Source organism: Aspergillus karnatakaensis (genome assembly GCF_047715665.1).
Source record: "Aspergillus karnatakaensis strain CBS 102800 unplaced genomic scaffold BJY04scaffold_22, whole genome shotgun sequence".
NCBI classification, from domain to species: Eukaryota; Fungi; Ascomycota; class Eurotiomycetes; order Eurotiales; family Aspergillaceae; genus Aspergillus; species Aspergillus karnatakaensis.
In genome coordinates, this window is record NW_027395734.1 from 111,752 (window position 1) to 134,052 (window position 22,301).

General features: G+C 52.8%; 10 protein-coding genes across 10 annotated transcripts; 2 read left to right on the forward strand and 8 right to left on the reverse strand.

Annotated features, from left to right (window-relative positions):
* Positions 1-9: 9 nt before the first annotated feature.
* BJY04DRAFT_207265 (Zn(II)2Cys6 transcription factor) lies at positions 10-1,783 on the forward strand (the record flags this gene model as incomplete). Its single annotated transcript, XM_073713836.1, has 3 exons — positions 10-223; positions 429-778; positions 824-1,783. 3 exons carry the CDS (start codon positions 10-12, stop codon positions 1,781-1,783), a joined length of 1,524 nt encoding a protein of 507 aa, XP_073571573.1.
* An 81-nt stretch (positions 1,784-1,864) lies between these two features.
* BJY04DRAFT_217826 (protein-arginine deiminase domain-containing protein) lies at positions 1,865-3,682 on the reverse strand (the record flags this gene model as incomplete). The annotated part of the gene is made up of 1 exon (XM_073716148.1): positions 1,865-3,682. The coding sequence occupies one exon, from the start codon at positions 3,680-3,682 to the stop codon at positions 1,865-1,867; it is 1,818 nt and encodes a 605-aa protein (XP_073571574.1).
* Positions 3,683-4,507: 825 nt separating this feature from the next.
* On the reverse strand, positions 4,508-5,607 carry BJY04DRAFT_217827 (BTB/POZ domain-containing protein; the record flags this gene model as incomplete). The annotated part of the gene is made up of 2 exons (XM_073716149.1): positions 4,508-4,887; positions 4,947-5,607. 2 exons carry the CDS (start codon positions 5,605-5,607, stop codon positions 4,508-4,510), a joined length of 1,041 nt encoding a protein of 346 aa, XP_073571575.1.
* A 495-nt stretch (positions 5,608-6,102) lies between these two features.
* Positions 6,103-7,453, reverse strand: BJY04DRAFT_217828 (uncharacterized protein; the record flags this gene model as incomplete). The annotated part of the gene is made up of 3 exons (XM_073716150.1): positions 6,103-6,353; positions 6,407-6,835; positions 6,892-7,453. The coding sequence occupies 3 exons, from the start codon at positions 7,451-7,453 to the stop codon at positions 6,103-6,105; spliced, it is 1,242 nt and encodes a 413-aa protein (XP_073571576.1).
* Positions 7,454-8,980: 1,527 nt separating this feature from the next.
* Positions 8,981-10,098, reverse strand: BJY04DRAFT_217829 (BTB/POZ domain-containing protein; the record flags this gene model as incomplete). Its single annotated transcript, XM_073716151.1, has 2 exons — positions 8,981-9,384; positions 9,435-10,098. 2 exons carry the CDS (start codon positions 10,096-10,098, stop codon positions 8,981-8,983), a joined length of 1,068 nt encoding a protein of 355 aa, XP_073571577.1.
* A 372-nt stretch (positions 10,099-10,470) lies between these two features.
* On the reverse strand, positions 10,471-12,210 carry BJY04DRAFT_53941 (putative MFS monocarboxylate transporter; the record flags this gene model as incomplete). Its single annotated transcript, XM_073720593.1, has 2 exons — positions 10,471-11,964; positions 12,017-12,210. Coding segments are annotated over 2 exons (1,315 nt in total), but the record flags the coding sequence as incomplete, so codon positions are not given.
* Positions 12,211-12,408: 198 nt separating this feature from the next.
* Positions 12,409-14,247, reverse strand: BJY04DRAFT_188085 (uncharacterized protein). Its single transcript, XM_073711161.1, has 3 exons — positions 13,382-14,247; positions 13,201-13,335; positions 12,409-13,155 (listed from the first exon to the last, which is right to left on the reverse strand). The coding sequence occupies exons 1-3, from the start codon at positions 14,072-14,074 to the stop codon at positions 12,457-12,459; spliced, it is 1,527 nt and encodes a 508-aa protein (XP_073571579.1). The 5' UTR covers positions 14,075-14,247; the 3' UTR covers positions 12,409-12,456.
* A 36-nt stretch (positions 14,248-14,283) lies between these two features.
* Positions 14,284-14,932, forward strand: BJY04DRAFT_188086 (uncharacterized protein). The gene has a single exon (XM_073711162.1). It carries the CDS (start codon positions 14,314-14,316, stop codon positions 14,599-14,601), a length of 288 nt encoding a protein of 95 aa, XP_073571580.1. The 5' UTR covers positions 14,284-14,313; the 3' UTR covers positions 14,602-14,932.
* A 2,557-nt stretch (positions 14,933-17,489) lies between these two features.
* Positions 17,490-19,598, reverse strand: BJY04DRAFT_53948 (MFS transporter). The gene has a single exon (XM_073720594.1). It carries the CDS (start codon positions 19,271-19,273, stop codon positions 17,819-17,821), a length of 1,455 nt encoding a protein of 484 aa, XP_073571581.1. The 5' UTR covers positions 19,274-19,598; the 3' UTR covers positions 17,490-17,818.
* Positions 19,599-21,545, reverse strand: BJY04DRAFT_227552 (major facilitator superfamily domain-containing protein; the record flags this gene model as incomplete). The annotated part of the gene is made up of 2 exons (XM_073718652.1): positions 19,599-21,408; positions 21,472-21,545. The coding sequence occupies 2 exons, from the start codon at positions 21,543-21,545 to the stop codon at positions 19,923-19,925; spliced, it is 1,560 nt and encodes a 519-aa protein (XP_073571582.1). The 3' UTR covers positions 19,599-19,922.
* Between the last annotated feature and the right edge of the window lie 756 nt (positions 21,546-22,301).

Genomic DNA, 22,301 nt, shown 5'->3' on the forward strand with positions numbered 1-22,301 from the left:
ACAAACAGCATGGCCCAGCCATCCGCGGCTCAAAAGCTCATTCTTGGACCTCAATGCTGGGGATGTCGCGAGAGGCGCGTGCGTTGTGGGTCCGAGACTCCTGGGTGTGCAAAATGCGCTGCAAAAGGGGTTGCCTGCCCAGGATATGGCCCGACGAGGCCGCTGCGGTGGAAGAAGCCACAGAATCTTAAGGAATTTCCAGGAAAGAAACGCGCAGCTCAATGTATGAGCATACTTTCGTATGCCCTTCATATTGATTCGCAGTGTTAACTGTGCGTATCAGCATTTATGGTCGACCTTCTCGCTGCGCCTGGATCCGCGGTGAGCACAGTGGCGGAGTCATCGCTTGATGCAATAGTGGCCAGAGAAATCAATTACTGTTATGGCTTCCATATCCTGAGCTCGAGTAATAAGCTAACACTTTCTAGATAATGAGCGAGTGGCTCCTGATCTTGTTGTCACTGATTCCCCAACCAATCCACTTCGGTGGTCCCTTGAGTCCGCCGCTATAGCGCCAGCATACTTGAACCACGTATATGTCGCCATCAGCGCGTTCCACCGCATGGTCCAGCGTCGTTTTGGAGGGTTGTATCCGCAAAATTCGGGATTGACCGAAGAGGTGGTAGCTCCAAGGCCACGCGGCTCCGACTCTGAAGAGGCAAAATTTTGCCGATACTATGCCTCGGCACTGAGCAGTCTGAACGAGGCGCTCTCGAAAAATACAAAGAAGCCAAATCTTACAATTCTGGCTGGTGTTATGATGCTTCTGTTTACTCAGGTTAGAATTACCACCTGGGGTGATCCACGGCTCTAACCCATGCAGTTGCAACGAGCGGCGTACGGTCAATGGAGGATACACCTAGAAGGGTTCAAGAAATTGGTTGACCATTTCGGGGGCTGGAAGACCGTTCTCCGGTACCATGTTGATTCGGCCTTCATGCTCTCCAACCTTCTCATTGTGGACGCAATGTCAACCACAACAAGTCCGGTGCAGAAACTGAATGTCGATACCATCAGGTGGCATACTGCGTACCTGGAACTCTTGCCTCAGCTGGATTACGATGTCATCCCAACCGCAACACCCATCCCACCGCACCTCGTACGAACGATCATCATGACCAACCTGGCCAGGGCAACACGCCACTGCACCACAGGCCCGCTTCATCAACACGCGCCATTCACCCTATCTCACATTCTGACCGAGCTCGATTTTACACTTACGTACACAAGCAGTACCGATGTTGCCCAGGAGCAGCTCTGTGACAACGCAAGCCCCAAGCCCGATCCTGATAGCAAACTTCAAACACCCAATCAAGCCTTATTCGCAAATTGCTATCGATCAGCGATTGTGATATACGCCATGGAGGCATTCGCCTGTATGGATGCGATGCGGGAGCCCCTCGTGGACGTCATATTGACTACCGAAGCCAGATACTCGATTGAGGCAGCCGCATACGAATCCTTGATGCACTCGCTACGGTCCTTGTTCGCGATGAAAAACCAACCCCTAAATAACGAAGCATACTGGAAATTTGTGTTCTGGCCTCTAGCCATAGCAGGCGTACAGAGCGTTGTTTTCAGGCATGACAGTAACGACTTTGAGTACATTTGCGCCGGTTTATACGAAATGACTGCTGAATTAGGGACGCTCTGCATGCGGGATGCTGCCGTCTTTCTTCGACAACTATGGGCGGAGACCCGAGCCTCCGCCCTGGAAGCCACTGAACGGAGAATGTTTACCTGGGATGAAATATTCAAGGAAGCACCGTTGTTTCTGCTCTAAAGCTTCCTTGCCCGCTTGAGTCCCGAGGCTCCTATACACTTACTAGCTCACTGCCACAACGAAAAACACCAGGAATTGCCGTCACAGCCACCACTCAACGTTGGTCGCTCTCAAAGTGTTCGATCCGCAATGAACCTCACCACCGTTGACGTGATGCGAGAGATAATCATCCACGAAACTAATACTCATGTTCGCCCTCGCGTATGCCGTTCGCACAGCTCTCTCCAGCACATCTTCACTGTCGATTATCGGGCCCCACGGCTTCGGCGACACATAGTGCTGTCCCAGAACCACTCCATTAATCGACGCCGGCCAGAACGACATCACCTGAAACTCCCCAGGTAGCAGTGGGGACACGCGTGGCGGCAGTGGGCTGGGGAAATCAGGGATCTCCCAGAATGATGATCGGAAGAGAGTTGGTACCCGGATAATCTGGTCCAGAGGCAAGTCCACCTCGGAGAGCAGAATCTGGAGATTTGCATCAATATGCCGCTGAGAGTACTTGTTGATATCGCGGAAAGTTTCATTCGCGAGCAGGTCGTCAATTGTGATCGTGGAATCCTCGGGGTCTGGGCTACCGTAGCCACCCATGATCGCCGTCCGGTTGAACGAGACAGCACGAACACCGCCGTGGCCATTGCCACTTACATCTTCGAGGAGCTCCATTCCAACATTCGTATCTGCGACCGCAATAGTCCAGCCGAGCTCGTTATCGAACGGAAGAAACTGAACGAACTCGTCGACGTGGCCAATCAGAAGCCAACCGGCTTCCAGGATAAGTGGTGCCTGAGCCCCCTGGCTGTTAAGGAAGGTTAACATGGACTCGGCTGGTAACCGATCGAAGTGTTTTCCGGTAATAATGCGACCAGCGGGATATCGAACGCCCGACTTTGAAATGTATGGAGGCATGGTTTCAACATTTCCGAAAGAGTTGATCTCTTCAAGGCCAAACCCAGGAGTAGGCTGGAAAACTCCAACACCTTTGCCGCGGAGTTGTTCAAAGACTTGTCGACCGGCGGTCCGAGTAGACTGGGCGGAGCGGAGCATGATGCGAATCGCGATCGGTCCATCTGGCCCAGGCATACTGGCGTAGGCTGGTTCAAAGAAATCCTGAGCCCAGATATCGTCGGAGCCATTGAAGAGGTACAGAGGATTCTCAATTTTAGCCTGTCTATGGCTCTCGCTGAGATCGGAGAGGAATAGCTGCTGTGCAGAGCTGTTCGTGGTTACGCTGACGAGGGTATCGACTTGTTGGAGATGGTGGTGCGTGAGAACCGGAGCAAGCTTGAGCGCAACCACGTCGCTTCCTGAGCTCTGTCCATCATACACCTCGATTTGCACGAGCACACCGCCATCCCAAACCTTGCTATCCTTCACCAACTCGCGACTGCCAATACCAAGAACAAGTCCTTCTCGTAACTGATCCGCATGCAACTTGTACTTCCGATCCAGCAGTGTCCACTCCGTCGAGTTCTCATCGGCCCTCAAGAACAACCTAACACGCTCATACGCAGCATCCCGCGTCGCATACACAAACCCATACGCATCATCCGAAAGATCACTCATCGGAACAGTCCGAATCGGCGCCACATAAATCGGCGTCAAGAGAACATCCCCTGACGAATCATTGCAGCCCGCCAACTCGGTATCACTCAGAGGAACCCCGTTCAGATCGTTGGTCGCACACCGACCGGTCGCATCGCCGATATTCGGAAGAAAGATTGCACCGCGTGAGGATGTCCAGGTAGCTTTGTTGGCTAGATCAGTGTCACCGGTGACATCAACACGGCCATCCCGGTTCGTGTCTGCGAGGATGGTAGGGTGGAGGGATGCCGCGAATGATTGATATGGGAGGCATGAAAGGGCAACGACACCAGAGGGTGGGAGGAAAAACCTCATCTCTGAAGAAGATTGAAATAACAATATTGAAAATAGTTTGATGATATCTGTTGCAGATTTACATACATACTTACTAGGACATTGATGAGTTTTTATATCTCAACCTCCTTCCTCCCCTCTCCCCGACTCAACTTGCACTGCCATCATCCTCTCGACCTGGCTACCATGTCAATTGCCCACCCCCAACCACAAGAAGTAATAAATTTACAGACTCCTCAAGTTTGTCGGAATACGAACTGCCCGAAAGCAGAAACTACCCTGGCCAAGACAGCAGGCAGAACTTCAAACCTCAAGCGAATAGCGCTAAGCCGCTTTGAGGGATTTCAGAGGCCAAGACTTTTTTTGGGTTGGCGGTTGCATGGCGCAACTAGGCTGAAGGGTAAGATTTGCTTATTGCATGGAGTCTTCGTCCTTTGTACTATTGACCAGAGAGTATTGAGAAAGGAAGCTCGGATTGTGGACATGGCCTCAGTGGCGTCAGTAATTCCTACGTGGAGGCGAAGTAGACACGCAAAAGGGATTAGCGGACGTGTTGATTGCTAAGTATACCACACGATTTTGTCATCCCCGAAAGCGAAAATGAAATGGGGAAAAAGACAGGAAGAAAGAGGCATGTAAGCGAGGAGCTCCAGATGTCATGGTGCGGTGACCAGGGAGGATTCGCTGGACAGGTTGCTGGTATGTGCGGCGCTTCACAACCAGAGTACCTGGACGTCGGGGGAAGAAGCAGATGGTCTCTGAGAGAAAATGGTTAGTATAGGACATCACAGCAGAAAGCAGAGGAGACAGAGAAAAGGATGAAAAAGAAAGAAATGAGAAGAGAGCTCACCATTTGAAATCCTTTAGCTCAAGTCCTGCAACCTGATAAGTCAAGCCATTGAAAATCTTCGTGAAGTCTGATTGCGCACATTTGTGCCATGTGAAGGGGCCATCTGAGTTCACATACTCCCTCCACTGTGCAATTCTGATGGACTTTACGGATGTGACAAGCCCCTTCAAGCTGATATCGTTGTGTGGGCCTAGCCTTAATAAGTTAATATTATTGTTTCGCAGATGTATCAGCAGTGCCCCGAGCATTATTGAGCGGCATGTCATAGAGCGGCAGGTCACCGTGCAGCGATCGTTTAGAGTCAGATCCAACCGCTTCTCGAAAATAGCGTACATGGTATCCCTGAGGGCGTTGTCACGTCCCTGGTTTAGCTTCTCTAAGTGGCAAAAATATCAGTGTTCTTTGCATGTGCATATGCTGTGTGGTGAAACATACCAATGATCTTCTGTGGTAGAGGAAGACCAAGCGCTGTAATACACCTCGTCGCAGAACTCATGAGAAGGGAAGAACACTTCGTAAAGCTCGTCGGTCGTCTCAGAGCCCACGCCACCCACAACCCGATCAACGCACCGCGTCGGCCATCCTCTAGCAAAGTGTCCAATGGACGCGGGATCCACGGATCGATGTAGTACCTCACCGTGTCAGCGCAGTCATAATAGTCGGCTAGGACTGTGACCTTTGCAGCTAGCTCCAGATCACCTTGCTTGGGAAGCTTCTGTGGCTGGCAATGTAGTATGTGCATAAGGATTGTAAAGGCGTTGGTATCCCATCCATGCGCTTCAATCTCAACCGTACCAGTTTCCTTGAATGTCACACTTTCCTTCCATCCGCCGCTCAATACTTTCTTGAAAACCGGCGAGGCGTGAATTAGGTGTGCAGCTGATACGCAGAAGTGCACGTCGGTGTCGCTGGAGTCTTTACCCGTCGAATGTTGCTCTGTCGTGCTGCTTGGTAAGGTGATGATGGTGGTTGGTGTGTTACTCGCAGCTAAGGCGGGGACTTTCACTGACTCAGGAGGCAGCGGAGCAAACGGTGCGTTCGGTTCTCTGAGTATGATGGTGACTTCGCCCTCAGGCGTGATGATGTGAGTCGTCATTGCCAACTGGGGAATAAGAAGAGGACTTTTTGGAAGATGGAAGAAGCGAGATTAAGAAGCGAATAGGAGGACGGCGAAGAGACTAGGTTTTGAAGAAAGACAGCCAGGGTAGAGTTGCAGACACAAGGAAGTCGAGGGAGTAAAAAAGTGAGAGATGATGGATGGATATGATGAACGGACTGATGAACAAGATGGAAAGGGAGGTGAATATTGAGGAAGGATGTGTTAGATGGCCACCAACTGTGTTTGAAGTCGACGCAAAGTGAGAAAAAATCTCTCGCGTGACCTGGAGCCACCTGGACACACAACCTCGATGTTGAATACAAACGCTTACAGGCTGAGCTACCGGGCTCAATTAACATTCTCTAAGTCTCTCATGCTCTTATCTGTCTTGTCTAACTACATGGTCACGATCCAGGTCCTATGATGCCTCAGTCTGTGTCTCTCAGCGCATTCCAATATTTATTCCAAACATGATCCCAAGACAAGAACTGTTCAACGTCGAATCGAGAGAAATAAAATGCACACGACAATCAACCGCAAACAGTGGCGTAACAACGCAGAAGCCAGCTGGCGCAAAGCAAGGAGTTCGACCTCCAAAATCAGATTAGGGTCCTCAGGGTCGTTGTCGGTATCATAAGCGCTGGAGTCCTCAGGGTCGTTGTCGCTATCATCGGCGCTGGGGTTCTCACTTTCGTCATCCGTGGGTATGACTCGGGGGATAGGATTGGGGCGAAATGGTTCAACTGAAGAGTAAGTGTTAGTGGCATTGATACAAAGAGAAAAGAGTATGACTGACCGATGCATTCCTCCAATTCAAGACCTTCAATATCCCAAATGACGGGGCTGTAAAGCGCTACAACGTCCGAAAGAGTAATCGCGGGAAAGACCGCAGTGCCGTCGACAGTCTCATGAGCCTGGTTCGCGATATGGAAATGTTCAGTGTGAGTTAGAGACTCGACCGAAGGGGTAGTAAACGCAAGAACAGTGTGCTTGAGATCCGCATGCGAGATGCACAAGTAAGGTGCCTGAGGTCTAGGGACGAGAAGACCATTCCTGTTCATCTGGTATACAAGGGCACCAAGCATAGCAGCGCAACACTCCCAAGTGCAGAGCGGGTTAATGAGGAGAGACTGCTGCGCAGTATGAAGGCTAGCAATAATGCTCTCAATAGCCTGCTCGTGACCGGCGTTAAGGGCGTCGACGAGTTTGGTCGGCAGGGGAAGAGCTGTATTGAATACCTCGACGGGTGCATGACTTTCAGCCATCCACTTCGCGGTGTACTCCTTGAAGATTTCGGCGCGGCGGAAGAGTAACCGAGCCACATCCAGGTCGCTGCGTCACGGGAACAGGACCTTGGGGATGTGAGCAGCAGGTCGACCGAAGCGTTGGCATAGTGCACGACCAGCTCTCGACAATCGAAGAAGTCTGCAACCACGCTGAGCTTGAGAAGTTGACTGGCGTTCATCCGAGCAGGCAGTTTCTGCGGCTGACTGTGAAGCATGAGGAGAAGCGAGTTAAACGCGTCGGCGTTCCAGCCATAGGTATCAAAGCTGATGGTGCCGCTGCTACCAATAGTTTTGCCCTCCTCGCAGGTGGGGGCAAACATGCAGGCAAAAACAGGAGATCCCAGTTCGAGATGCTTTGCTGAGACTAGGAAATACACAGGCTCACGCTCGGGTTGGACGGCGGGCCTGACGGGCTGCTCTTCATCCTCGGAAGCCTCAAAGCTAGATGTGGTGGACTCTGCCGTGGTGCTTCCGGTGTAATCGTCATGCAGGCTGTTTTGATCGTGCAGGACAATCATGACATCCCAGTCAGGGTCAAGAATATGAGTGCTGCGCATGATTTCGAAGGCAATGAAGAATGAAGGCAGTGAGAGATAGTTTGGTATGGATACAAGTACACGAGTATTGTAGATGCAGATACCAACGTCGACATTGACAAGAATGTCTCGATGGAGATGAGAGGTAGAAGGGAAGAAGAGGCAAAGGAAAAGAGGTAGCGGTAGAAATATCTTGGGGAGCCTTGCACATTCACCTGTCAATACCTGAAACCTTTACAGTGAATGTCTCCTTCGCATCCAGCGGATTGAATCTGTTGTAGCCTATCAGCAGACGCCATTCTCCGACGAGGTGAATGTGCAGGTTAAGGTGGACGTCATATCGTCTGTCCACGGGTGCGTTGAGCCGTTCCTCGCCGTTCAACTGCGAGCATGACAGCCGGCCTTAATAATACAGGTTCTGGCAGCGACGGTGAGGCGCGTGGGCTGCGACTGGACATTCTGTGTAGGAAGGATTGAAAATAATCATCTTGTAGAGCTTTTATATGCCCCTGTACAGAAGAAAGGCTCTTGTTTGACGCAGCAGAGAATACTCTAGGGACTCAGTCTTTGTGCAGACTTTTCTTCCTGTTAGTCAAGAAGCCGAAAAACTTCATCGAAGAAGGTCACGTAGGGTACCAGAATTTATATTTCAGTCTGACGGTCGGGCCTATGACATCTGAATGCTATATGACGCGTGTGCGGTCGATGTAAAGCAAGCTAGAGGGGAAACAACAGACATGGTATATCCAGTCGAGAACTCACGAAGAGAAGGCTGTAGCCTGACAGCCTTTAGACATTACATAGATTAAGATATAGAGTCTTTCAGGATGATTTACCACCATATTAGCACCATAAGCCCGGGTTCTGGGGTGTTCATCACGGTACAAGCGAAACCTACACTGACCGTATTGCGTACTCCTGGGATGCTGGAAGGCTTGGGGCTGCGGCATGAATCAAGGGTCTCTACTCAGAGCCATTATCTGAGTGACTGGTGAAGTCATGGATCACTCCAGGTCTGCGTCCAGACACAACCCAATGTGGAATAAGCCGAACCCAGCCTGGAGGCCCAATTGACCGAAATTCGGCAACGTGTCTCCACGCGCTATGCAAGGAGCGGGGAAAAAGGCAAATGGGCGAGCTTTCATGTGTACGGCTCTGTGCTTGTTCAGTTGATTAGAGATATGCGTAAACTCACGTAGGAGGACGGCAGGTAGAAACCACTACTCACATAGATCCAGACAGAGGATACCTGCAATTAAACTGACTACGAACAGCGAAAAGAATTATTTGGCAGGTCTGTGGAAGATGAAATAACTTGGAGTAAAGTTTTGGTAAACCCAGGATTAAGGTCTTTATTGGTACAGAACCAGCGAGAATATGAGGAGTTGATTCTCACGCTTCAAGTCAAACCTGATACCAAAGATATAGAGCCCGTATGGTTATGATTTCGAGATTAAGATAACATTGCAAACCAAGTACATATGCCTCATCTGGTTGGATTTAGGTAAAGGTAGCCTTGGCCATGAAGAGGGGAATAAACAATTTGGTCTAAGCTATGTAAGTTTCTAATGATAGCCCTTCAATACTAGTGAAGCTCTCAAAATATGCAGCAATGCCACCATAATTGAACTTCCTACACTCGTGGTCACAGTAGGTGTATTTGTCCTCCTTGTTCGGCCCTTCTTCAGGGACATACTCTGCCCACCTCTCATCGATGTCAGCCAAGTACCCGAATGTGCGGTACTTGAGGTTTTCGAATGGAGGGGTAGGCTCGGGATCCGACAGATGAAGGTTGTGCGCTTGCTTCATCAAAGCACCAAGGGTCAGAGAGCGACATTTGAAGGTGCAGGTATTCTTATCGTCGGTGTCGTCGTTGAGAAGGGTTTGGCGGAATCCTCGGAGGGTCTGAAAATGGTCGCGAATTTTGTTGATTCTCCGCTCATTCATCTCATCTTATGTAGAATTAGACATAATCGGCTCAATCACTTGGAGCTAATCTTACCGATAATCCTGCCTGGAATGGGGAGCCCAAGGGCAGAGACGCGACCACAGCTCCGTCCCATGGCCACGGAAGTAACGAACTCGAATCCCTTGGGCTGCTGGGAAAAGTACCTGATCCACAGGACCATAAGGATTGTTCGCATATCATTGTTCTCGAAGCCTGCATCATCATCGTTCCAGCAATCGAACTCTGGGAGCCACAGTCTAGTGAAGAACCTCATGTGCTGAAAGTTGTAGTAGTCTGCGATGACCGCAAACTTTGCGACCATCTCTACATCCAGTGCATAAGGCACTTCATCGAACTGCCCGTGGCAGATGTGAAGAATCAGGCGTAAAGCATCCACACTGCAGTCTTGAACTGGAATCTCGATGGTGCCATTCAACATCAGCTCGTGGCTCTCTTTCCAGTCGCCATTCAACATCTTGTCGAAGACGGATGAGGCATGGGCGAGACACTTCGCGGATACTCGGAAACGCAGTTCTGCGGGTGTGTGGGGGTTGCCGGTCTCGGTCGATTCGGGAGATTGTGCAGTCGAGGAGCAAACAGGAGGGGCGGTGTTGGGGGAAGGTTGAACATCACGTTCCATGATGGCGAAGGGAGGATCGGGGTTGCGAACAACGAGAATGACGGTCCCAGCGGGATCGATAACAGTGATAGCGGCCATACTGTTGTGTGGGAGACTGTTCACAATGCTTTGCTTACAGAAGTTGAGATATCTCGTTATTAATGGGGTGGACGGGTAAAGAAGATGAAGAGGCTCAGATGGGAGCGGGTGTGTTACTGCCTGCAGAGGGCCTTGAAGTGAGAAATGCCTCCCACCACTTCGTGCTCTTCGCTTTTGACCTCGCTTAACCTTTTTGTCTAAATGACACTGCTGATGTCTCACTCGGTCTGAGGAGATTCTTCGAAGTTTCCCCTCCTTGACTCACGCGCTCCATCTCAGCCAACACCGCGCTCGGCTGGAGGTACTGGCAAGACTCACTGCTGGCGCCGCTTGACCCAGATGCTCACGGACTCCAAACTTATTATAGCTCACAGACGGGTACATCTATTCAACGGCTCAAATGAATCTCATTCCCATTACTCCTCTTCGATTACCCCGACCCCTGCTACCGAACACGTCGCGCTCAAGCAACGGAAACCGACCAGACCGTGACGCCTATTCCCATCTCGAATAGAATTCAGATGTACGGGGCGCATCATAGACATCGCCAAAAATCAGAGAGCTATGAGATGGAAGTGGTAGTCTTTCGGGCAAGGGAGTCTCTCTAGCCACTCCTCACATGGGACACCGTGAAACTAACGAGTCCGTTTCATGATAGGCAAATCTCGATCCCTAGGGCAGAGCACCTTCGAATCCGCATTCATTCTCGCTCTTCCACCGTCCCAAGAACATTCACTGCTTCATCTCAGACCTTAACTCTCCACCTCCACTGCCACCCCAAAACCGCCCACCTCGCCAACACAACAAAAACTACACCAACCCCCAAGACCGCGGCATAAAAGCCCACAAGTACACTCGGCGCCGCGCTAACAACCAACTCCCCGCCAACCGGAACAGTAACCAGCACCGCAAACGCCGCAACCGCATAAACCGTGCTGTAAAACGTCCCATACTCCTCCGTGCGACAAAGCTGCCCCGCACAAACCGGGGTAAGCGAAATCCACCCACCGGAACCGAATCCGAAGATGGCGAGGACTGTGTACAGGGTTGCCTGGGAGGATGAGCCGAGTGGGATCCAGAGACAGCTCATTACCAGCAATGTGAGGAAAACAAGAGACAGGAGGACGTTAAATCGGCCGAACAAGTCTGCCAGGAAACCCGGGACGATACGGCCAAGCGCACTCATTGAATTCAGGATCGTCAGCGAATAGAACTGCGTTGACTGCGGGAAGTTCGCGTAGCGGACGTATGTCGGCAAGAGCGCCGCACACCCAAAGATGATGAACTCGAAGGAGAAGACAGCTGCGGCGAGGAAGGATAGACGGGCGGATTTGAAGGCGCGGATGTCGATTGTTGAGCGAGAGAGCGGGCTCGGCGGGAGGCGACCTTTGACGAGGAAGATCCCGAGGGTGTAGCATGCCAACGCGATGAATGCGATGGTACGCATGGACCATTTCCAGCCGTATGTCGGGAAGAGGTGTCGGAGCAATAGGGGGAGAATTGCACCGCCCAGGGAGGAGCCAGCCATGCAGAGGCCTGAAGCGAGAGCTCTTCGGCGAAAGAACCAGTGGCTGAGGACGGCTATTGAAACCGTTGTTACGATTGCGGCTGCGGACCCGCCAAAGACACCGAGGCAGAGCATGAAGTGCCAATACTCACTACATTCGGCGAGCAGGAGATAGGAGAGGAAGCTTCCGATTGAACCGATTAGGAGGAGGAGGCGGGGGCCGTAACGGTCGAAGAGGGGACCGATTTGCACGCCGATGAAGAGAGTTAGGAAGACAAGCACGGCGGTTATCCAGCCGACTTGGCTGACAGTGTAGGCGGACAGTTGATGCAGGACCAGGTAGTCTTGAACGGATCCAACTACGATGGAATGTCAGTAGGAGAGATGGAACGGGGGCGACCGTGCACTGACTTGCTGTTTGGAAGCCGAATGAGGGGAACATGATCAAGGCTGAGCCGAGAAGGCAGAGCCATGCTTCGCGGCCGCCTTCAGGGTAAGCGTAGCTGACGCCTTCGGATGGGACATCTAGAGCATCGTCGCTGTGAATAACATTGCGTGTTGGTTCGATAAGCTCGATCCCGCTGGATGGTGCTGTTGTGTTCATGGTGAGGGTGGTTAGAGATGGAAGAATGGCGGGGGAGGACGACGCCGCTTTATCGTCACTTTTCTCCCCACCCCCACGCCCTCCGAATGACATGTCCTGACACCACACAGACTGACCCTACGACGAGTAGCATTTATCAACAATCGCTGTTCTAGCAAGGTGGGTATGTGCCAAGATTTTGAGTTTCTCCCAATATCGTGCGCATTCAATCGTGTATTCGTCATCGTGATATATATATATCGCAAGGCTATGGATCCAGAGAGTCGTTCAAGAAATCATCTACATAATTATGCCAGTTTAACCACCGAATCGCCAAAAATGCCGGAAGTTCGCCTGCTGATTTCGGTTCCTTCTCAGCCTCCCACAGCGCCTTCGTCTTGACAACAGACATCTGGAGGCCAGTCCTCTGCTGGAAATGAAAAGTCATCGCAGGGTCAATGTCTGCCGTTTTCTGCGGGATGAGTAATGCCTGTGCTGCCATAGTGTACGCCTCGAGCTCTCCAGCTGCACGGTCTGGCTGACTCTCCGAGATGGTGGCCAGCGCACGACCCATTTGCATCAATGATGTGAAGAAAAACAACCGGAGGCGGATACGATCAGGGGATTCCGGTGCGGTTGGAAGCTGGAAGAGCGAAGGTGGATGCGGTGGGCTGGTCTGATACCTCATGTGGCTGTCGTTCATTGCCTTTTGGACCCATTTCGCTCGCTCCATCACATTTGCGCTCTGCGCAAAGAACTCAGATGGTGAGAATGGCTGCACGCGCACCAGTTCGCACAACCTCCTTAAGTCCACAATAATCCCAGGGACGAATGACATGGGCCCAAAGAGTTCCCACCAGAGCCTCGCATCCGGATCCGATTCAGCCTGTGCTGCCAGCTTGAACACCTCTTGCCACTCTGGCGCCTCAAAAATGGTGTGTCGGTCGTTGAAAATTGCGTCGACAATCTACGACATTAGCTAATATCTGGTCAAACCTCTCATTTGACTCACAATTGACGGCCCTTGGCTCTTGAGTAGCATCCAGTCAAAAGGAGAGGTGTGGTTGTGAGCACCCCGAGCTGTAACTACGACTGTTCCGCCACGACTGTGCATGATCCAGCGGGCCGCCTCCTCTGAGCTGATAACCTGTACGCTGTTACAACCAGGTCTTACACGAGAAACGAATTCCCACCTCATAGAGCGTCAGAAGGCGCGTGGCGCAGTAGACGTCCGGACCCAAGTATGCGCTCCCGTTATCGATGGCTGCTCCAAGGAGATGCAGTGCCCTCCCATACAATGCCGTCAGAGTTTCAAGCCTTATCGGGTATCCAAACATCCTGCCCGCCCCAGCCGAGAGACAATCCATCGCAGCGTCCAAACACGGACTCGACCCATACCGACTAGGCAGGTAGCTGAGGAAGGACGAGGATTGTTGGCGGAGAAGATGTCCGACAAGGGCGGGCTGCTCTTGCAGCAGGGAAACAGATAGCTTTCCTAGCGAAACGTCTGTGAGGGTGGTGAGGTAAGTGATGTCAAAGTTGTACTTCATTCGCAGGGCCTCATAGCCAGCGAGCGACGGCTGCGGGGCAAGAAAGGGGTCGATCAGGCCTGCAAGCTCCACCCCCTGATCTGCAGTAGTGTATACGTGTGATCCGACTCGGCGCACCACTGTATTCGATGGAATCGGCGTGCTAGTATCCGATCTGCTCACAGCCTGCCCCCGCTGGTTCTTGCGCCCTGCGCGGGCAGCCTGCCGTCGGATGGCGGCCCTCGCATCTTCGTCCTCGGGGCGGCCCGTGCGAGTCTCGGTGCTGTCGACAAAGACAAAGGCTGGGCCTTGTTTCGCGCGGCTCCTCGGTTTACGCTGCGGTAGATTGGCTCGCATCGGCGCGAAGAGCCTGCAGGCGAAGTTTGGTACCGGTCGATCGAGGGGAGCTGAACATGCCGTTGATGATCATGCTGTCTCCACCACGGCCGTTGGAGTTGGAGACGCCGCTGACTAACCCGGGGAGAAGGGCTTAGCCCCGGCGTTAATCAATTGCAGGTCGCCGACCGCGAGATTGAGGACTGAAGAAACTGAAGAGCCCGAGCTGAGGGCGGCATGGTGGCTTTGAGGTGGTTGAAATGGCCCCCGGGACCCAGAGAGGAGGCCGGCGGCTACGCAAGCCAGCAGCGTGGGTTCCTCTTTCCTCTCTCAACGTCATCGCGACACAGTACATTCTGTACAGCTGTCGCCCTGCCCCCGCCAAGTCGATTGAGTCCATCTCGAGCGCATGGCGTCGCTCATCACAGATCGATGATGCAGGAACATCAATGCGAGCTCATCCTCATATATGTACCTGGATCCCCCTCACATTGGGGTCACTGCTGGCTGTCACCGTATCACTAGCTATCACGGTGGCTGCAGGTTAGGCCGGGCTTTCCCAAAAGGGCAAACGCTGCGCCAGCAGTTCTCCACCGAAACCACTAAGATCGCTCTCCTCGCACTTTATCAACCGTTAGGCATCCGCAACGTCGTGTCTGTCTCACCTAGCGTTGCGAGGCTGTTCTGCATTCGATACCTTACTGGCTCTCCCCGTCCCCATGTCGAGGACAGTCGCCCTAGGGCAAGGGTGCATAGCACTAGTCCGCTGAATGCATGCAGTCCGGAGGCAGTTAACTCCACTGCCATACAAGCGGCAAGACGCTCTACACGAAACGAGGTACGAAAACGGTTTACAACCATTGCCGAGGCCATTGATTTGAATATATCTCCAAGAACACCAAAATACCGCAGAAAAAACCACCCCGTCAGCAGCAACAACAATCATCATCGTCGTTATTACCATTACTACTACCACAGCAGTCACAGCAATCATCACCACAACAGTCGTCACAGCCGCAGCAGTCGTCCTCTCCTCCATCGCCACCAGCCCGTGCTTCCATTGGCTCAGGAGAGACAAAGCCTGTGTTCTGAGATGGTTGTTGATCATGTCCTGAGTCCCATTGATTCTCAGGACCTGGAGATGGAGACGCTGGTGGCGGAGACGGCGAATCATCAGGCACGGGTCCTCCTTGATAGTGAGATTCGGGATACTGCTCTGGAGGTAAATAATCGTTGTTTCCATAAGTCTCGTTCCCATAGGGCTGGTTCCCATAAGGCTCGTTACCATAGTCGTACCCCCCCTGGATTCTGCCACCCTGTGTTCTCGGGATCAGACGGATACCCTTGGCTAGAACCCCCATTCTGCCCCTGTTCCTCCTGCCACTGGTTATAAGCAAATGCCCCAGCGCCCACGCCAACAGCCCCTCCCACCACGCCCGCCGCCGCAAGCCCAGCCATCTTCTTCTTCCTTTCCTCCTCCTCCTGCCTCTCCCTCTCTTCTCGCTCCCGTTGTTCTTGCTGTTGATTCCACATATCCTCCCTCTGTTGCTGCGCCGCCCTCATCTTCTCCATCTCGCGATCGCGCTCAGCCTGCGCTTGCTGTTGCTGCTGATTCCACTGATACTGCTGCCAGTCTCTTTCCTCTTGAGCCGATCTCATCTCCTGCATTTCGTGCTCGCGCCGCTCAGTATCCGATGCCATCAACGAGAAGTTTTTAGCGTACTGTTTCTGCATCGCAGCGTTTTGTTTCTCCATATCCTTCCGCGCCTTCTCGTTCTCCTTGGCGAAGTGCTTCTGCTGTGCGGCGACTTGTTTCTGGAAGTTCTTTTGTTGCGCAGCGTTCTGTTTCTGGAATTGCTTATGCTGTGCGGCAGATTGTTGGGCCATCTGCTTCTGGGTGTTCTTCTGCATTTGTGCGAACTGCTGCTGATGGGCTTGCGATTGCTGGTGCATGGCTTTGGTATGGTTATTTATCTGCGACGTATGCTGTGATATCTTCTGGCCGTGAGCTTGGGACTGGTGCTGTAGATGGGAGATTTGTTGCTGCTGCGGTCTGTTCTGGGGGGCTGGATGAGGAATAGACTGCGGGCGCGGTGAATTGCGGTGGGACAACTGAGGGGGATGCTGCATTTGTGGTGGCGACTGAGGCATAGGCTGTGGTCGCGGTGAGCTGCGGTGGGTTGGCTGTGGGTGATGCTGTATCTGAGGCGCTGGGTGAGGCGCAGACTGTTGTAGTGGTGGGCTGCGGTGGATTGGTTGGGTCCGCTGTTGTATCTGAGGCGCCGGGTGAGGAAGTGACTGCGGTCGCGGCGAGCTACGGTGGGCTTGCTGGGGGTGATACTGCATCTGCGGTGGTGGATGAGGTTGCCTTGGGCTCGGCGGCCCAGTGCGCGTGTGTGCTGGTGCAGAGGCGCGAGGCTGAGAGTGTGGTTGGACATGCTGGTGCGATTGAGGATAGGGAACGGGATGCGGATGTGGCTGCGGTTGGGACTGTGAGCGTCCATGGGCGACGGGTTTGCGTTGCACCGGCGGAGGCATTGTGAATGCGACGAAATAATCGAGTTGAACAGGAGGAAAGTAAGTCACGCGAAGCGTTTAACAACTAATGGCAGTCGCAGATCCGACTATGAAAGTGCTGCGGTCTTTAAATGTATTTCTCGCCCAGAGCCGCCACAGGTCTACACCGCAAAGGAAGGGGCGACCATGCATAACTGCTCGGAATGGAGTACTTTCTTGCAACCACTGAAAGCGCTTGGGCCTGCCCGACCCTGATCGTCGTAGCGCGCAAAGCAGGGTCCCGGCCCCAGCCCTGTCCGAAATAGGAAATCCACGAGGCTGCCATGCAAGCCCGAAAGGCTGTCCCTGTTTGCACTTCTTGGCTTTGGGACCCTTGAGACTCATATGCTAACTAGTATTAGGCGCTCAGGAATCCTTCGACTTCTCCACTGAAGCAAATAAAATTCACACCAGAGGCTGTCGGCGGTCTAGGTCATGGCCAAGCAGCCACATCCCAGACCAAAGGCTGTGGAATCACCCAAACTTCAGACCCTAACCTGAAGTCCTACGAGACCCTAGCCACTGCCCACGTATTGAGCCAGCTTCTATGATAATATCGAAACTAGACGGCTCGGAGACACTGCCGTTATGGTCGATACTTGTACTTGGCCACAGCCCTCCATCAGGCCTTCACTGACAAACAACTGGCCATGATCGGCGCTTCTAACAGGGCAGCCAAGCACATCTCGCAGACACGGTCCTTCAAGCCTTGTGTGGCTGACCGTCGGCATGTTTCCTGTTTTTGTCAACCAGCCTCGTTGTTGTACTGATTAAGTTGTTCATCCGGTCAATTCACAACTCACAACTCACTATCATGCAGGGGGTTAGTTTCAATTGACCCAATATTCCACCCACCAGGATGGGGCCAAATCATCCACCGCGGTCTTAGTTTCTGTCTAAAATCAAAGACTCTTGCCACAGCCAACCAACGTTTATTGGAGCGCTCTTGCACCCCTGGTGGTTCGAACCAACACCTCCCTGGAACTCGCCACCTCTGGAAGCTCAAGGACCTGTCAAAGACTTGATGAGTGGAGTTTATATTCCTCTTTAGCCTTGATCTGGTCCATCTAATGCATACGATGTAATGCAACGAACCCCAACTCCCCAATGCTAATCCATTTACCGCCGCATCTCCCACTTCACCGGCCTCTTCGCCCACGCCCCAAACCACTCTATTCTGCATAGAAAACAAAAGAGAGAGAGAAGAACCTAAGTCCCATGCTCATACCCACTCCTCGCCCTCAACACAGGCCCATAATAAAAGAACCACCACGGAATCCCCGCCATGCCCACCGCCAACCCGGCCAACAAACTCGTCGCACCACCCACCCCCAGCGCCTCATACATAGCTGGCACGAAAAGCGGAAACGCCGCAGAGAGCGTATACCGCGTCAAACTACTCGCCCCGCTCGCACTCGCGCCGTACTTCGACCCATAAACTTCAAGCATGTAGAAGTTACAGGGGATATAAATGAGTAAACTCCCCAAGAACGTAACACCGACAGCAAGAATTGGCACAATCCAATGAACAGAGGGACGCGCCGTCCACGCAAAGATGAACAATCCCACGGGCAGAACCAACGAGCCGAACATCGCTGTGTATAGACGGTGTTCGGGCGGGACGCCTTCGGCATTTTCGTCGTTGTTCCGAACTAGCAGGGTGACGCGTCTCTTGACGAGATAATCGACACCGAAAAGCACGAATGGCGCGACGACGCATCCGCCGACCATACCTAGAAAACTCAATCCTTGCCCCGTGGGAGTAAAGCCGTAAACATCGACAAAGACCCGCGGCGACGCAACGATGAACGTATAAAGTAGCGCAAACTGAAACCCGCAGTACAAGCAAATAAACCCAACAAGCGGCTCCGTGAAAAGCATATGCAGCGGCCTGACAATCGTAGACGTGATAAACTCCTTGAAGAGCGTGGTGGCTGTCTTGCGGTGGACTGGTAGTATCGCGCCGTCAGGAACGAGCTTCTCTGCTCTCCTTCGAAGCAAGATGGGCTTATAGGACTCTCGAATAAACAGTGCCGGTGGATGGACAAGCGCCGCAAGCATCAGTGGAACCCAGGCTGTCCAGCGCCAGGATTTCTCGTTTACCACGAACGACCCGACGAGCGGGCCCATTGCTGAACCGATGGTGGGGACGGAGTAGTATATCCCTAGCGGGATGACGCGCTCACTCGGGTGCGTGTAGTCTGTTATCGTTGCGGCGGCGACAGAGACGCCGGGGGCAGAGAATAAACCCGCGATAAAGCGGCAGATGATCAAGGAAGTGATACTCTGAGATGCACCCGAGCCAATGGTAAATAGATTGACGAGCGGAAGGGTAAGCAGGTAGACGAGCTTGCGGCCGAAGGTTTCAGAGAGCGGGGAGGACATCATCGGCCCGAAGGCGAGGCCTAGGGAGGAGGCGGAGAGCGGGAGGAGGGAGACGGTTGTTGAGACGTTGAATTGGGCTTTCACGGCGGCGGAGCCGGGGGAGTAGATGGCGGCTGTGAAGGTGGTGGAGAAGCCGATTAGGGCTACGACGAGGGTCGTGAGGTTTTTACGGGTGGGAGACCAGTTTCGGGGGTTGCCTGGGTCGTCGTCGGAGTCCCATTCTTCCAGGCGGCGGCGCTGGGCTTCGGCTTCTTGGGAGGTGGTGAGTTCGAGGGGCATTGTGAGGGTAGCAGGTGCACGGTAGAGTAAGGGGAGTAGAATAGGCCGAGAGGGAGTATGGGTTATATGTCGGGGAGTATAGTCGATGTGACTCGAGAGTTCGGCTATACTAGCACCGGTAAACTGCCACGCAACCGAGATCCCGACAGATGGTCACGAGCAAGGTACACGACACACCGGTAGCTAGATCAAGAAGAGGCTAATGGTGTCAAGCATTGCCATAGGGCTCGGAATGCCGAACGTCGGTTCACTCCGACTGCTTTTCGTTCAAGGAAATCCTCTTTTCGAAATATCTGCCCAACAAAATGGGAAGAGATGGCCGGAACCTTCCGATTGAAGGCCGGTTGAACTGTTCAGCCGGGTTTGCGGGGAAGGGCTTGGTTGGGGTCGCCGTGCCCTATAAGGACCATCTTGGTGGGAAAAATATCCGCATCTGACTCAGAAAAATACTGCAGTTCGTGATTGGGTGGGCATGATATCATTCGTAGTTTTGTACAAAGAATCTCCGGTCGAGATCAAGATGTCGAGATACCATGGACAATTCAGCTGCAGATGGGAGTCGAATGCTGTACGCACTTGATTTGATATAGGGACATCCCGATCTTTATCGACACCCCCCAGCAATTCAAGATATACCAGACTACTGCAATTACAATCTCCATCGAAACAACGGATGCCTCCACTCCAAATCCTCCACCTGCCTCGCCCCCATCCCATCAAGCACCCTATACGCATCAACCTTCTCCCTCCGTTGATTATCCCACCTCGACCAAACCAACATTCCTACACCGGTGAGCAAACAACTCGCACCAGTAGCAAGATTCAAACCATTCCCGATCGGATAATTCGGCCCATCAAACGGCAAAAACGACCACGTCGCAATCAACCCTCCAATATTCCCCATCATCACCACCGTGCCAATCGAAGATGCTCTCGCCGTATCAGAAACAACATTCACAGCCGCATGCGCGTTGCAAAGAACACCAATAGGGAACGACCCAATGCCGATAAGAAACGTCGCGCCGTACCTCGCATTCCCGTGCGCCGTCGTCGTAGCCAGGAAGATGATATACCCGGTCATCATAAAGAGCGGCGTGACAATAAAGAACAACGTCCTTCGATCAAACCGACTGCTTAGCCACGGGATCACCAGCGTCGATATCGCACCGACGATATTCGGCGGGACGGTGCGTAGCTGCTGCTGCACGGTGCTCTCGTTCGGTATAATCGTCCTCACGATCGTCGGGAGGAAGAACGCGAGACCCTGCACCGTCACACAGGCCAGCAGCATAATCCACGAGGTAGCAAGCGTAACGGGGTTGAAGATGCCACGGAGTAGTTTCGTCTTATCCAGTTTATCGAGAACCTCATGGACACCGGCATGCTCAGACTCCGAGCGCACGCGCGCGATCGCAAGATCTTTCTCCTCGGGGGTAAGCCACCGCGCCGTCTCAGGCCTATCAGTCAATGTGAAGAACGCAATAAGGCCCACGCCGACAGTAATAATCCCCTCGACCGCAAAGATCATCCTCCACGTCTTCAGATGTCCCACCGAATCCAGCGTTAATATACCAGAGGCTAACAATCCTCCGAACGCGCCTGCCAACGGCGCCATCACCAGATACAGGGACAATCGAAACGCAAGCTCGGCTTTTCTGTACCATCTCGACAGGTAATATGAAATGCCTGGCATCATGCCCGCTTCAAAGATGCCGAGTACGAAGCGGACACCAGCTGCGCTCTCCATGGTCTGCACGAACGCGGTGAATACCGAGCATAGCCCGAACATAACTGTCAGGAATGGGAGGAAGTAACCGGGACCGATCCACTTGCAGGCGATGTTTGAGGGGATTTCGAAGACGATGTAGCTGATGTAGAATACAGAGAGGACGATGTTGTAGTCATGGCCGGTCATGGAGAGGTCTTCTTCGAAGCCGGCGAGGCGGGCGTTTCCTATTGTGGGTGTGTTAGCTGGGTTGGATTTGGGGTAAAGGGGGGTAGGAGACATGCCGACGTTTGCGCGGTCAATGAAGCAGAAGAGGTAGATTATTGCGACGGTGGGGACGATGTACCAGTCTATCTTGCGGCGGAGGCGGGCTTCGGCTTCTTTGTCGTAGGTTGGAGTGCTGGTTTCTCTGGAGGGAACAGAGATTAGCGACTAGTAGCACTAGATGTACTGGGGGAGGTGATATACGTACCCCTTGGGAGTATCAGTCCCCGTCTGGCTTCTGCTCTCTTCGACATGGTCGACGATCCCTTTCTCTTCCGACATGTTGCTGATATTAGAAACGGGCGAGTGGCGGAGAGCAGAATGGCTGTAGGTATAGACCATGGCCAGTTAGATCTAACTGGGATTGCTCTTATATATGCACAGAGAGGTAGAAACAGTCAGCTCCAATCCCACCGCCACCTCCTCAACTCAACTTTGAGGGAGCTAGATGTGCGGGGAATTTGGATCTGCTGGCGTAGGGCCTGGGCAGTGGCTTGCGGCCGGTTTGACATGGCAGATGCAGTGATCAGCTACGCCGGTTTGTTCGTGGGGCTTTATGAATACCGCGCTCGCTATCCAACGCAATCCGGGCGCTATAGGACCAGTGAACATGAGATGAATTGCAATTACGGCATCAACTGAAGATGCGTATTACATTCTACCACTACTCTTGGATGGACTGACCCCGTCACTATCGGGAGGGTTCTGTATCTAGCAAGCAAACAGTCAACAGCCCCACGAGAGTTAGGGCCTCGGTAGCTGTCAAACGAAGGCTGAACCGATGCTACGAGCTATTGGGCACTACTGTCAGCTTGGCAAGATACCGTATCCATTGGGCTCCATAATAGGCGACAGAATCCGGGGTCCGGTCCAATAGTAGACAACTGCTTGACAGCTCGCCTGCGGGGGTGGGGGTGGGGCTGGCTGACTTCATATCGGTAGCTGCGATGGAGGCCATCTGCCGGTACTACTCATCGTCAACCTAGGGATCATGACCGCGGGTTCTCTTTCTTGGTTGGCTTTGTGTCTGCCATCTTC